Source organism: Cryptosporidium bovis (assembly GCF_009768925.1).
Source record: "Cryptosporidium bovis isolate 45015 chromosome Unknown contig_2, whole genome shotgun sequence".
Lineage (NCBI taxonomy): Eukaryota > Apicomplexa > Conoidasida > Eucoccidiorida > Cryptosporidiidae > Cryptosporidium > Cryptosporidium bovis.
In genome coordinates this window covers 16,596-33,748 of record NW_027125016.1, presented here as the reverse complement: position 1 = coordinate 33,748, position 17,153 = coordinate 16,596, and the positions used below count along the sequence as shown (strand labels likewise).

The window sequence follows — 17,153 nt, the reverse complement described above, 5'->3', positions numbered from 1 at the left end:
AGACGTGCAATAGTAGCCGGGCCAGATCGCACAATAAAATTGCGGGTTTGAATGGTATAGTCAAAGTAGTGGGAACTTTGATATCGTTTTTGTTATTTATTTGTTTTGATAAATATCGTAACAAAGAATTTTTAAAGTAAATATATACTGTATTGATTTTTGTGTAAAAATTAGCATTATTATATATAAATAGACCATAATCTGTAGTAATTAATGAAAGCTAAATATGGATATAAGTGAAATTAGCTCGAGGCTAAAGACATTTGGACAAAGAAATGTAGAGGACGAATTGGAGTTTTTAACAAGTATTAGAGATAATATAGAACTATACACTAGTGATGTTCAGACATATTCTAATTTCCTAAATGAATGTCTCGAAGGAATCAAGTCGATTCTACTTTTTAAGGACAAATTGAGAAAACAAGAGTACAGAAAATCAAGTATTGTTTGTATGGAAATATTAACCTTACTTCCACACAATGAAATAATTTCTAATTACTGTCTCGAGTTAGCACAGTTGTGCCTACATATTCTTGATAGAGAAATGGACGATATTGGAGTACTTGCCATTCGAAATTTAGTTTTTTTGCACAAGAATTTTACTGAAAAGTTAGAATTTCTAGTAGAGTCATTTCTTGGATTCTCATCTAGACTTTGTAATGATATTCAGCATAATTTGCCACATCTAATTCAAGAAATAATTTCAAACAGGAGCAATTCTTCTCAAGGGCAGGATTTAATGGGAATTAATGGTAGAAACTCGGCAAATAAGTCAGATTCAACAAATTTGACAAATGAAGAGTCAGATCAATCATTATTTAGGGGTGGCCTGTCATCTTCATTGTCAGATTTTGGTGATCTGACAAATCCTGTCCGTTCAGCCGCAAATAGAAGCTCCTTGCCCTCTGGCATAAGTAATAGTAGTAACTCAACCTCTACTTCAGTATTACCCTGTAACAGATCTCTGAGAATTTTGACAGAGCTACCTCTGGCTCTATTACATATCTTTCAACTTTATCCACACTACATAGAACGTTATTTTGCAATATTTGCTCCCAATTTAATTTCTTGTTTAAATATGGCAAGCATCTTCCCAAGAGAATTCCATCCTAAATTACCAGGTTCTTCATACACTTCATATAACCACTCTGCAAATCAACACTTTCAGATTAATTTTGAACAAGTAATGGACATAATTTCCAAACCTTCATATAAGTCTTTTGTACAAGAATACATGATTGCATGTAGTAAAATTGCCCTTTGGTTTATTCATTTTTTTAGAAGTTTTAATACTGATGATCGACTTTCAGAGGCTCTGAGGCAAATACTTCCGGGATTTACTCAAGGTTTTATTGAAATATTACTTCTCTGCCCACCATATTGTATTCAACAAAGACGCGAAATATTGGTTTGCCTTAGAAGTATTTTGAGCACAGATATTAGACAGAGCTTTTACGACAAAGCTGACATACTGCTTGATGAAACTGTGCTTATTGGCCATGGGAGAACAGGATATGAGACTGTAAAAGTAATTTCATCGGCAATAATACATGAAATGTTAGTATATCTGAGGATTGAATATTCGAATTCATTTTTTAATAATATGAATCAAGAATCTCTATTCGATTCAGTTTTAAAATGCCTGCATTCACTTACTAGAAATGTCTTGGATACTTCGCTACCCTTACCAGCTCAACATTATTGCATTAGATCTTTGGCATTTATACCAGACATTTTAAAGAAAGATGGTTTGATAACACACAATAATCCACAAAAAAATATCATAATTAGAGATATTTTATTGAAGATTATGTGGGCTTTTTCAATGAAACTTCACCAACTGAGACGCCAAATATATAACCTCGTTATCATTTCTTTAGGAAAAGAATTGCCAGATATTCAAACACCAAGAAATGATATATTCACTTCAGGATTCATCAAACCAACATTGAAAGAGTTTTTAGATGAGTTTAACAAAATTGCTAACACAGAAAATTGGCTTGACAACTCCTTCTCTTATTCTAATTCTCAAATGGGACACTGTGAAGTCTCACTTTTGGGTTGTACACCGCCACATAAGCTCGATAAAGTCTTTGACAAATCAAACCAATCTAAACCACTTGTAATTGATATATTGAGAGAACTAAGGCCTATAATCCGTGCCACGATCATTGGTGCGAGACAAACGGTATTCCACATTACTACTCTTAATAGTAGGGGATTTACTTCCAATGGAAACTACAATGGAAACTTTAATAACAAGAACTTCATAAATACAAACTCTTCAGGTATTTCTAATGCAAACAATAATAATATAAATCTTGATATCACACGGTATGATGTTAGAAAACTTTCAAGTGGTTTAATGTTAAATGAAAAGGAAAGTAAGCTACTGCAAAAAATATTAATCGAAGGTATAATTTGTAGTATTGAATATTGTATTTCATTCCAATATACAATGAGTACATCCAGTTTCTTCCATATTGGAGAAGGTGGTGATAAATGCATGATTATTCCTACGAGTTCCTTGATTATTCCTAGTAATTTACAGAGCCAACCAAACCAACATATAAGTAATTTAAGCACAGGACCTTCAAACACAAAAACAAACAATCTGAAATTACATCACTTTTCACCATTGTCTATATTGCCGGAAGAAAGGGAGCTATTAGAACTTTTAGCCTCAACATTATGTTACATTCATCCACAATCATTTGGAGATATTATTCAGGCTACATTTCCGCTTTTATTCGATTGGTCAACTAGAATTAGCCCCCAAATTGCCTTAATTTTCCATTACTGGGGTCTTCAACATCATGTCAGTAGGATATTTTACGAGTCAATTCTACCACATTTAATTTCCAAATTGGAATCTCTATCTATTGAACCAGAATCAGAATTTAAGGCTCTTAGAAAGAATTCTTCCTCTTTAAATATTATTTTAGCCTCTTTGAACCAGATTCAGGGAAGTTTCGAGTCGATTTCTCAGAACGATATCTCTTCTATTATTGCACAGGCAAATAATATGTCTTCTACACCTCTCACATTTTCAATATACCCTATTGAATGTGAAAAGTCTGCTCTCTCGAGATGTGTTATTGATCCTCATATTGATCTCGTTGAGCAACATTGCAATATACCATTTTCTCGTGGAAGAATATCTAATTATGGGGTATTAATAATCTCGAGCGACAACAAATTCTCTATTATAGACCCGAGAGATGACCCACATGATCTCCTTAAATTTGCTCCAACAACAGCTCCACATGGAAATCCAGAAGACAATCCGTTTCCATTCGACATTTTAACTCAAAATGTTAATGTTTCCTTCTTACAAATTAATAAGGACTTTCCCGACTTACCTATACCTGATACTTTTATTTACAATAATAACAAGTATGGAATCTGCGACAATAATTCGAATGTTATCGCATCTGGGCTTGTGATTACACGCTTATTTAAACAATTGTTCAGATATATTGGCCAAAATCCACAATTTGAAGTCATAATCATTCCACATATCGTTGATTTGTGTGTTTCTTGTATCTCAATGGCTTCTAAATATCAAAGTAATATCTTCTTCCTCTCTATTTTAAGATCCCTATTCAGAAGCATCACTCCAGGTGGGAAAGCATCAGGGATTTACAGGGAATTTCTTAAAATTCTTCCATGGTTTCTTGAAACAGCAATAAAAATGCATAAAATTACAGATTCTCCTTTCAGAGAGATATGGTTGGAAATTTCTTTAACTGTACCTGCAAGGCTAAAGTCTTTGTTGCCATACATGGGGGAGTTAATAGGCCCAATGATAGATGCACTTGAAAGTAATGACCCCGAACTGGTATTATTGGCTCTTAGAAGTCTCGATCTCTGGATTGACAACCTTCATCATGACTTCTTATATCCTATTTTAACAAATACGATTTATCAATCACACAGGTTCCAAACGAGGCCTTCCATTATTGTTATTCTTTGTAAGCTATTGAGGCCTGCACCACCAATACCGTTACCCATTGCTCAAATACTGCTAAATAACTATCCAAGGTTCCAGAAAAACAATAATTTATCTTATTATACACTTCAATCTATTGCATTTCAACATGCTACTGTTGTAGGAAGAATTTTGGGAAAATTAGGTGGTAAGAATCGATGGTTTTTGAAAGATTCTCCAATATTAGAGCCTGAACAAGGTAATAATATGAATGTTCCGATTACAATGAGCTTTAATTCCTCTTTTGCGGAGAGCAAACAAACTCTTTTCTTTAAAATCAATGATGTTTTGCAACATATATATCAATATTTGGTATCTGTATCAAAACTAGATAGTTCGAGCAGCATTACTCAAACAATAAGGGGTATCACTAATAGCCATATAAAAAATCTAATATTGTTTTATCTATCAGTTTTTTGGGTTGATATTGGCTCAGTCGATAATATAAACAACTATTTTAATTTTTTGGGGTTGTACCTACGCGAGAATTTTGAAAGAATTGAGAATCCGAAAATAAAAACTCTTTTTTCAATGGACTATCTTAGTTTATCTGCGATTTCAACTATGCCTTCCTACTTTATTAATATTGAGTTACTTACAAAGATCATAATATTAGCATCTTCAACTATTGATGAATTTTCATCTGTTATTGGTAAGAATTGTGAAGGTTTGACTACTTTTTTGGCAATATATTCTGCATCTAGGTCATTCATTCCAGAACATTCAACGTTAAATTTGTATTGGTCCTCTTTTAATACAGATCCTGTAACACCTATTTTGTCTGGATTGTTTGAAACCATTGAAGTTCAATTTGTTACTACTCCAAAAAAAGATAATAATTACAGAAAACCTGCACTTGTGTCACTTGAGGCCATAAAAGATTTGGTTTCTACATATTATAATCTGGTTAAAAATTTCCCTTCTTTTTATGTCAGGAGAGCACTTCAAACTGCACAGTTACCAACATTGTTGTCATCGAACATTGTTACTCTCTGTTATGAAAATTTGCGAGAAAAAAAAACAGCGGCTTCTCTGTTGATTATTGAGATATTGAATTGCATCCCACCGGATTGGTCTCAAATTTATTTTACGAGACTCTCGGACTCGCTTTTTTTCGTGTCAAAGGACTCGGAGGCCTATTGTAACTCCTTTGGTGAAAGATGTTCAGAGGATGCACTAGAATGCTTGATATATTCAGTGTTTTCTGGGATAAAGCCGAATGCAATACTAAATAAAGATTCAAGTACTTGTTTCAGTTTACCACAGACAAAATATGGAAATACAATAACACAAAGTAGACTTGTCACCGTCTCGGGTGAACAAATAAGTACATTTGGAAGTAATTGGGACGATTTTATCAAAATGATAACAGACACGAATAAACTAAAGGAGAATAATCAAGAATTATGGTGGACTGACTCACATAGAGTCTATATGGAAATGCTTATCTTTGATTCAAAAGAAAATTGGTTTTCTGGGTCTTTGATTAGAAATGAAATATTTAATTCTCTAGGAGAAAGTATACCTTCAGAAGAGGTGTTAAATATACTGCGTGGCCATTTAAATCATTTGTTCATAAATTCAATAGTTCCAAACATCCTTTCATTGAGTTCATCGTGCAGAAGGATGGCACAGAAATGCTTGTGTTCATTGTCTCATGTCACGGGAGTTTCAGTTGCAACTTTATTGAACATCAGTTTCAATAACTTAAATGAAGTTATGCTGCAAAATGGTTCTTCAACCCAAACAACACTTTTACAATTGCTCTTAAGTAGGCTTCAAACTAAATTGATATCTACATGTAGTATTCCTTATCAATTGGCGTTTTTGGATGCCCTTTGTTTTATTGCATCTTTGAGACCGACACCTATTGGTATTCCTTCAACTGTTATAAAGAGATTTGTTGAGGATATAATTGTTTTAATCAAAGATGAAGTTGATATAGAAACTAATGAAAGTCAAAAAGGATTGAGCAATTCTCAAACACAAGCAAATACACATAGTATGAATCATCAAAATACATTCAATAAAGACAATCCAGATATTGAAAATAATAGAATTAAGGTACAAATTTATTCTATCAAATTTCTTAAACAGGTTCTTATTCATCCCATTTGGTCAGAATTCCTCAGAAATCGCCCTCAAATATCTTCTCATACCTCTTCAAGTACCTCTTCTATTGTTAATCCGATAATACAAACGAGCTCTCCAATTCAGACAAATCAGTCAAACACTTTTCAACAAGTTACTCAGTCTCAAAGTAATCAAGTGCACCAAGGCTCACATTTAAGTCAAGGGATTCAATTTCAACAGCAACAGATTCAGAATTTAACCCAAAATGTAGGTTTACAAACACAAATAACTCACAATTTACCAAACCAGGGAATTCATCAAGTTAATCAACAGAAGTCCCAATTTTCACATCAAGTTTATCCAAATCAATATCAGAATAGTATTAACCAACAAGTATATTCATGTGTTAACCAGTTAAGTCAACAAATGCAATCAAAACCTTTAGTTGAGGAACTGAGATGGAGGATTATTGGTATTTTGTTACGTTGTGTAACTAGAAAAGACCTGGAGATTTGTAAAGCAGCCCATCATGCATTAAGGGTGATAGTTAGAATAGAGAGATTTGTTCTGAATCAACAGATTTCACATATAGATAACACTAGTGATATTCTTAATACCAATAATGTAAATAGAAATCATACAAATACCAGCCACTATGAACTGCTACCGGAGGATCAACTCAGACACTGTTTGAGGCCGGTGCTTGTACAACTGGCCTCTGCAACAAGATTAACTGTACATTTACTTCAAGGTTTGGCACGACTCCTCGAATTACTATGCTTTTGCTTTAATGTAACATTGGGTGAGAAACTTTTGCAACACCTTCAAAAATTGTGTTGGCCTACTGATTTTCAGCAAAGAGACAACTTTAATACGAACAACTATGTAAACCACAGACAAGTTCCGAACTCGTCTACAGGGTTTGTTGGAAGTTATTATGATAATATAAATAGGCATGAAGAGGATCTTCAGATGGCAATTGCAATGGTTTGCGTTTTTCATCTTTTACCTCAGGGTTCAGATGAATTCGTTGCAAAAGTTATTGGAACAGTTTTAGGAACGCGTTCTTTTCCGGGAATAGATGGAACAGCCAATGGACAATCATCTGTTTACTCTTTTATTACCTCATATGTTACAAATATGACAATTTCATCACCATTTCGCCTCCCACTTGCATTGTTTTCGACACATTCGCCTCACAATGTAGTAATGTTTTTAATTCAGCAGCTTTCATCTGATCGTTATGCAAATTTTCTAATTGACTTGATTAGAATAAAATCATGCTCAGTGGTTAGAGTTAAATTGTATCAATATAGAGCACAGCTAATAGATTCAACTCTAAACAAAGTACTGAAGGAAATTGAATATTTCGAAACTAAGCGTGACATTGTAAAATCTGTTGGTCAAAGTCAAGTGAACAACTCGATTCAAACAAATATTGGACAAAAGAATCATGCAATAACGCAAAATATTAGCAAGAAAATGACTCATTCTGTACCTAGTTCTCCTGCGTACACTGAAATTTATTCTAGTGCATGGAATGGTATAAGGGTCTTAAGTAACTTATGTGATGAGTGGCCAAGCATTCTTATAATTGACTTCTTGGAATATTATTACTCCACTAATAAATCCAATTTGACAATCATTGATGCGCTGTTAACTTTATACAATACAATTTTTAATAGATTAATAGTGTTGTCTAGAACTGGTGGAATATTAAATAATGGAAACTATGATAATAAGTTTGAGTTAGCATTGGGATACCAGGGAAGTGTTTCCTGGCAACACCCATGGAGTTTTTTCCACTCTAATGAATGCTTTTTACTTTTTAAGATGTTAATTGGGTTTTATTCCGCTACGAATACCCTAAATAACCCTTTTAACAAGAACTTAAGTGACAAAAGTGAAACATATTTGGGTAAAGAAGTAGTAACAGATATTGAATCCATTATGAAAAGTATGAAGAGTGTCTTGGTTACTTCATTAAGCAATCATAATAATTCCTCTGTTGGTAGCTTAACTCAAACTTCTCCAGTTAATTACCATAGGCAAGGCATTAATGAGGGCGACCATATTTTTTCAGCTAATAATAGTTCATATAGTTTTTCTCAAGTAAGACCTTTAAATCAAAATGGTAGTAATGGAGTTAATATTCAGTCACCAAACAATAAGAATATTCAGAATAGCAGTATAAATAGTGCCGGCTGCAATCAAATATTGTATCCTTCGAAGGAACTGATTTACTCACTACTTTTAAACACTACTAATACAAATGAAGTAAAAGAACACTTAAAAAGGAGGAGAATTGATGTAGTTTTAACGATTGCAACTTTATTCGGCACAAGCACTACCATTGATACGGGGCCCCTTCGTGATTTTCTCATTTTTACTGTCCCAAAAACGTTAACAATTCAAGAAAAGCGTCTACTATTTAATCAACTTCTTCAGAGATATTACCCCAACAATCCAAATATTGACACATCTACAATTTTACCCGGAACTCAACTTGCATGCATACAACTTATCCTTATTCCCTTACTTGAGTTTGAGTTTAATAGAATTGAAAAAGATACATCCGAATTTCCATTGGAGAATTCATGGTTGAATGAAAATATCTATGAAGGTATTATTTTAAGGATAGTATTACCGACATTAGAGAGAGGGGTAATACCATTGCACGGAACATTTGGACTTTCTGCAACTGATGATATACTTAAAATTGAAACACTTAAACTATTGATTATTATTATAAAAAACAAGTATTTTGATGAAACTCTCTCTAATAACAGGAAGAGAGTAGTCAAAAACGTATGGAATATTCTCAGAACAGAGTCATCATTACTTAAATCTTGGGGTTATATAGCAATGTGTTATTTTGTGAAGAAGTACCCTTTTCCAGACAAGATTTTGTTTTCGATGTTAGTTTCACTTATCAGACTTTATAGTATTTCTGAAGTGAGAATGATAGTAAGAAGAGCTCTTGAATTGTTTATTCCTCTACTTTATTCAATAAAACCGATCTCATATGAACTTGATCAAAATAATTTAATTAGCCCAAACCAATCAAATAGAAGCATTAATAGGAATACATTCTCACTTGTACCATCTCCTCCAAAGCTTTCAATAAGAGACAAGACTCCTGAAAAACTCTTTTCTAACTGGATAAGATTGATGGTAGCAATTTTGATACAAGACAGTTTCAATTTGCCTCTTCAACAACAACTCTATCACTGGAATATTATTACTTTGCATCCAGATATTCTATTCTGTGAGTCAATTTACTTACTTTCACCGATACTTTCAACAATTACCAAGTTACTTTGGGGTTATTATCCAATAAATCCAAATTTTAATCATAATTACATTTCAAATACTCCTTTGATTAATCAAAGTTGTGGGTATTCTGGCCAAGGTGCGAATTCACAATATTCATTTCCAACATCTACGAACGTACCATTTCTTCCAGAAATAAAAAGAAATATTTTTGACGTTATGATGGTTGTTACTAATTGGATTTGTAATATAAATGAGACAATTGATTCGGTAAATATAGGTAATGAAGATTCTTGCTCAGTTGATTCAGTAGAAAATAAAAAGAGAAAACTGTCTCCAGAATCAACACCTGATCTGAAATCCCAAAATAAACTTAAAATGAATGCTAGCGATTACGTAAATTCTTCAATTGACATCTCATCAATTCCATATTTATCTTCTTTATTGGACTCGGATGAAAAAAGGTATATTTCATTAATTGACTTGATAATAACTATTTGGTTTAGGCTTGCTTTGTTGTCTTCGAATAGTGACCATCAAATGGTTGCCAAATCATTCAATATTGTATCCAACATTATAAAAAAAAATCCTTATTGTAAGGTTCAATACAATTGGTTGGATTTGGGATACAGTTACGCAAATTACTTAAACAATACTACCCAAAATCGTATTAATACTCATGGTCAAAATGGTTTATCATCTAATTCAAACAGTATTTTGCATTCTTCACAAACAATTAATAATAACCACATTGCGTTCCATTTAACTATAATAGCAGGGATACAAGTTATAATAAGACATCAGTCCCCCTCAATGTTAATTATGCAACTGAATTCACTTCTTCAAATTCTTGATCCTGCCATTATTTCCGGAGAGAGAGTTGTTACAGACTCATTATATTCACTCATCTGTAAACTGGTACAAATGATTTCAGAGCCATCAAAACAATTAAAGCAGATGATTAATGAATTTATTGAGAATGTATATAGTAACATTGACCATTCAAATAAACATGAGTTCATAAAACGAAAAGAACTTGAGTATTCATATATTAAAAATTACAGAACTCCTCTAGCAAGAAAATTAAAACCTGACAATAACGTTGATTTGTTTTACACTAAACTATTAGAAATTTCAGTTTCTGGTATTTGGTCAATTTTTGGTGATTTACCAATTTTACCAGAATCAAGGCCTATAAAATTTATTGGAAAAAATAAAGTTTTTGATCGCCCTGCTTCAATGGAAGGTGACCAAAATTTCACATTGGCATCAGACAGAAACAAAAGTAACAATAATAATAATAATATTGGCAATGAAGATAATTACAGTAATGTTAATGTTCATAATAACAAAGATAATAATAATAATAATAATGATAATAATAATAATAATATGGATGATGATGAAGACAATAACAGTAATGTTAATGTTCATAATAACAAAGATAATAATAATAATTTTAATGTTCATAATAGCAAAATTAACAGTAGTAATAATAGTGACAACAACGATAATAGTATTAACAATGAAGATGATGGTAGTAATAAACCTCACAAGAACATTTCGCTTTATACTTCAATTAAAATTACTCAGTCCTTATTAGCACATGGGATTCTCTCAAGTGATATTTCTAAAGATATATTTATTAGTGAGAAGAAACACAGAAATGGCTTATTGTTTTTAAAATATCTTTCTCCATTAATTATATATACTTTGAACAGAATATTACAATTAATTTCTGGAAATACCAATACTCAAAGTATACACAGTACATATTCTAACTCCTTTCCTGTTAAACATAGCAATATGAGAAATCATGTTTTTATCGCTCCCAAGGTTAGTGGTACGTCCACTAATTACAATACAATTTCTCAAGCACAAAATTTAAATACAGTTCAAAACATCCTGACACTTAATATTTGTTGCGAATTCCTTCAAATATTATTTATTTCTCCATCAGTCACTATTGAAGTTATAGGGAACAGTTTTCTTAGGGACTATTCAATTCAATTGCTACGTGACTTTGGTCTCAGTAATTTTCAGGGAGGAATTGTTCACAATATTATTAGTATTATTGGACGTTGGCTGTTTGGGACACAGTTAAATCTGTCTAGTTATTTATTTGAAAAACTACAAATTAAATTGGATGGCGATAACTGCTTTAACTCAGATAATTCTGAACATTCAAATTCAGATTCTTTTTTAAGCTTAGACTCTGATAAAAAGGAGCTCCCAAAGGTTGTTGATTTAGACGATATTTTGAGATGTTATTGTCAAGTAAAAAGTGAGTCTTCAAAAGAAGTAGACATTCTTAATTTTGAATTGGTCATTATTCTACTTACGAGCTGGTCATTTGTTTGTGACCGAAATCGTAAATATGAGGTACATCTTATTTACCATTCTTTCCTAAAAGAGTTACTAAATGAAGAAGACAAGTTTCTAAATCTAAAGACTGAAATATGTGAGAAAATGAGTTTCATTAATACCGATTGGTTCAACTTAAGAAATGAGTTCTATTCTGAGGCTGATTCTCTATTTTCAAATTGTAAAATAATTTCTTATCTAGAAAGGTGCGCATTACTTAGCTTAGCATCGCCACATCCGGTTATAAAAGAAGGAATTTTGAGTTGGTTTAATAAAAAACTACCTTTAGATATAATGGAAAGGTTCCATTACTTATTTACCTCATCTAGTTTTGACGTTCTGGCAGAAAGATTTTACATTACGGAATTTTTAGAATTAATGATACCATCACTTACTCTTGATGAAGCTTCAACCAATATGATAGGAAGATTTGCCACTATTCTACCGAGTTTGGAACGAGGAACTGCTGAAAGAGTGAAATCTAAATATTTGGATAACCATCCAGATAAATCAGAAAGGGTTCAAGACAATATTGCGAAAGATGAGTTGAATTTGTGGGAAATTGATGATTCGTTTTTTGCAAATATTGTAAACTATGAAGTAGATATAGGAGCTAAAAATGCTTCACTAATTGAACTATTAGAATGTGATAGTAAGGTGGAATTACTGAAAAAACCGAATAGTAAAAACTTCAGAAATGTATTAGAGGACGATAAATATAGTCAAATTTTAACTTTCAATAAGGTTATAGAAGATGCAAGAAATAGACCTGATTTAATTCTGAAGTCATTATTATTCTTTTCTAATACTGATGAGGAAATTGCAATAACCACTTGGAAAACTATCTTTCCTTTTATCTGGGGCAACTTAACAAATAAACAGAAAGATTCACTTACTTCGGACATTATTGATCTCCTTTCAAAGGAAAGACACCATCGAATAAGCTCATCTATGCCATCTGAGTGGACCATTCCACATATTATTTTGGAGGGCTTGATTCTCTGTAAATCACCACCAATACTACCCACTAGCTTGCTTTTACACTTATCTACGAAATTGAGGTGTTGGCATATCGCAGGAGATTATTTGAAAAATCAAATGTACCACAAACATAGTTTGATTTCTGATATAGATTACAATTGTTTACTCCATAAATCAGAAAATAATTGTGAAGATATAGCTTATGGTAAAGATCTTGATAATTCTTGGATGATTTTAGCAGAGATATATAGTGAACTTCAAGAGGAGGATATTGTCATTGGAATTAGGAGGGCCCATTCAAATTGCATTGAAACACATGCAGGTTTGGCACTAATGCAACAAGCTGAGTGGAGTAGGGCTCAAGAGATATTCTACAATAATTTGGACAAAATTTACTGCTTGAATTTTTCTTTCGAAGACAAAGGAATCCAAAATGAGGACAATAAAATCTCTTGTTGGTATGATTTAATTGATATAGGAAAACCATCATTGTTAAATAATGAAGTAATAATTTGGATTGACAGTTGGGTAGCATGTGCAAAACATCTGAATCAATGGAATACTTTAAATGAATTTGCTAAAGAACGCAAAAATCCACAGCTTCAATTAGAGTGCTCATCAAAACTCCAAGACTGGGTTTTAGTTGAAAAGCTTGTGAATAAATACATTTTGCATAACCCAGTGACAAAATTGTGCCAGGCATATCATTCTTTATATGATTTGTTACTTGGAACAATCAGTAATAATTGGAGTTTTCAGGTTCCGCAAGAACAGGGAATTTATAATCATGTAAATTATAACAGAAATATTAATTTTGGAAATATGAATTCCGGAAATACATTATATTACCAAAATATTCAAAATTTCATTTTACAAAATAATATTTCGAAGTCTAAACTTTCGGAGTTTGAACGCCACTGTTCCGTGGGATATAAAACAGTATTAAACTTTTGGGCTATGCTACCAAGTATTGTTTCGGTGTGTCATATACCTTTACTCTTAAATTTTCAGCAGTATGTTGAGTTACAAGAAGGTTTCAGATTATCTTCCGATATTGAGAAAAAACTTTACCAAGACAATAATTTTAACCAAACATTTAACAGCACAAATATACATAACAATCTTGGAATGGGAATGAATTTACAGCTACATAACAATGGAATGTTCCCTCAAGGTACAGTAGCAAATAACCATATTTCAGTGTCAGGTGGTATGATGAATGTAGTTGGAAACCTTGGTAGTTATTCTGCATCTCAAGGTCTCTCATCAAGTTCCACTCCTGGGTATTTTGAAGCCAGGATGTTGAATGTTTGGAGGGATCGCCTTCCAAATAAATGGGACAGCATGATATTATGGAATGATCTATTTGTTTGGAGAAACTTTGTATTTTCAATAATTATGAACCTAATAAGCAGATCTGATTATCTAAGTCCACATGCGAAGTCGCTTTGGCCAAGTTATCTACAGGATATGCCATGGACCATGATTAAATTTGCTTCAATTGCCAGAAAATCTCATAGACTCCCGGAAGTTTCCGTTGCTCTCCTACAGAGGTTGCAAAACCATCTTCAATTGTCCGGTGGTGATGCTTACAGAGCTGAAACCTTCCTTGCCACTATTGAAAAAGTTAAACTCTGTCTTTCTGACAACTCTCAATTAAGGACTGGATTGAATATTTTGAATATGACGGACTTTCAAAAGTCGCCTGAGCCGTATTTTGATGAATATAGAGCTGAGCTGTTGAGATTAAAGGGGATAATATTGAATAAACTATATCCTAATTTCTATATTGAAGGTGATACTCATAATTCTGGAAATGTTATTCTTGGCCATTCAATATTCAATTCAGATAGTGGTCTACAAACCGTTAATAACTCACCGATTCCAAACATTGGCCCTCCAATGGTTCGTCCAAATACCGATCTATTGTCCTCTTTAAAGGTCTATCCATTATTTGCAAGAGGTTGGATTACATGGGCACAATATACAGATAGACTTTTATATATTCATCAGAATATGAGTTATGCAGTAAATGCAGTTATTTCATATCTTATGGGGATATATTTAAGGCCTGACAAATACTCGATACTACTGTCTAGAATTCTTTGGTTATTACCTCATGATTCCCCGGAGGGGAAATATCTTTCACTTGCTTTCATAAAGTACTCAGACTTCCTACCTTGTGCTGTGTGGCTTCCCTGGATACCACAGCTAATTGCTGGACTAGATAGAATTGAAGGGAACGCTTTGATGCACATTTTAAATAAAATCACAACTGTATTCCCGCAAAGTATCTACTTCAATATCAGGAGCATTTATCTTGAGAAGAGAGAAATGGGAAGTATGTATTGGTATTCATATTCTAATTCTGAGTTTGACAACAATTTGAATAAGAACCAAGCACCACCTCCATCTTCAGGCATCTACCCTACTTTTATTTCACTAGGGTGGCAGAGGATAGAGACGATAATGAATAATTGTAGGCAGAAGCATGGTGCACTCACATTAGCATTAGAACATTGGGTTGAAGATCTTGTATTGAATTGCAAACCAGACCCATTGGATGAACTTCTTTGTGCAATACGTACTCTGTTTCAAATGACGGTTGATATTTTCCCACATTGCAAGCCTAATGGATTATGGGAAAATTATTGCAACTATGAAGAAGGTCTAAGGGATTCTGATTTCCTACCTAAAGTTGGAGTGCAGTTCTTGGAACAAAATGTAATCAAGAGATACGAACAACTTCTTAGTAAATCGGCAAACATCAATAACAAGTCATTTGAAAGATCTAGAAATGTTATTAAACAATTTTGGGATGAGTTTAAGGATGATTTTAACGTATATAAGTGTGATCAATCCTCATCCATTGAGAAAGTCCCCTTGAATTTAAAAGTTGACTATGTTTTACAAAAACTAAAGAAATGGAAGGACTACTTTACTAAATGCACTGAGAAGTGTTCTAATGACAACTTTGGAGGTAACTCGTTACTTCCAGACCTATCTTCTACGTTGTGTGATTTATTTCACAGGATAAATATCAAGATAGAAGTTCCTGGACAAAACTTGAGGATTTCATCAGAAAGTCTTTATTTAAGAAACTTTGCAGTATTAGAAAGTTCTAGCAGTAGTAATCCAATAGGTGGAGTTATTTACTTAGATAGACCATTACCAATTGTGGAGACGGTAGTTAGGCAGTCTTATAAATTAAAGAGAATTGGTTTTATTACCTCTAATGGAGGTACAATACACTTTCTTATTCAGCCATACAGTGGGTTGCAACAAAAAGTGGAAGAACGTATTCTACATCTTCAAGTTGCATTAAATTCTCTATTGTATAGGTACAAGGAAACACGTTCAAGGAGTATATTTTTCACTATTCAGCCATGTGTTCCGCTTCACCCTCGTTGTCGTATTGTTGAAGATAGTGAGAAGAAGAGCATTGCTGAACTTGTTGAGGAAGAGGCCATTGACAACAATGACTTGGTAAGGGATTTAGACATACCAGTACTTATGCATAGAAGACTATTGAATATACACAGAAGGAGAGTTTCAGAAGAAGATCTAGAAGAAAAAGTGCAAAAAGATGACTTACTCAAAATATATAGCGAGATTTGCGAGAACTGGGTTCCTGGAGACATACTAAGGAGAAACTTGTTAAAGAGATTCAGGTCACATGACCAGTCATTCACATTCATAAAGCAATTCACATGCCAAATCGGGATACTGTCTATATTTTCATATATCCTAGGTGTCAACGAAGTCACTCCAAATAAGATATTCTTGTCTATTGACACGGGTCAGGTGTATCAATCAGAGTTGAAGTCCTCGTATGTTTCATCCACTTTGATTGTTGAGAAAACAGAGAGAGTTCCCTTCAGACTTACAAGAAACATGGAGAATCTAATGGGACCTTTTGGGAAAGTTGGAGTTCTCCCCGGCTCAATGTTAGCATTTGTCCATTGCCTTCAAAAGTACGAATTCCACGTAAGAAATTTATTGTGCTCACTTATAAGAGACGATCTTTACACATTTTCAATGCACAGAGCCATACAAGTTACCCAGATCCAAAATAAAGAAACAGACAAAGTAATATATGGGAGACTCGACGGAACATTGCAATACAATTCACAGCCAGTTTCGGATGAGACAACACAAAGCTCAATTTCCAAGTTGATGCAAGAACGCTTACTTTCAAATGTTGAAATCAGGGAAAAAGTAGATAGGAACGTTCGTAGGATGATGGAAAAAATTGCGATGCTCACTAATCCAAGGCCCACAAATAACAAGAGTGTTCCGATAGACAGAAGCATCCTTGAACTCATTGAGTGCTCTACAGACAAAAGTAACCTCTCTACAATGAAACCAACATGGATGCCATGGCTATGACGAAGTAGGAAAATATTAGCAATAAGTACGAAATATATAGATCGCTACTAGTATTTATCGGAGAGGACCAAAGACTTTAGAT

General features: G+C 33.2%; 1 protein-coding gene across 1 annotated transcript; it reads left to right on the top strand.

Annotated features, from left to right (window-relative positions):
* Positions 1–226: 226 nt before the first annotated feature.
* FG379_001019 (uncharacterized protein) lies at positions 227–17,071 on the top strand (the record flags this gene model as incomplete). The annotated part of the gene is made up of 1 exon (XM_067327658.1): positions 227–17,071. One exon carries the CDS (start codon positions 227–229, stop codon positions 17,069–17,071), a length of 16,845 nt encoding a protein of 5,614 aa, XP_067184270.1.
* Positions 17,072–17,153: the final 82 nt, after the last annotated feature.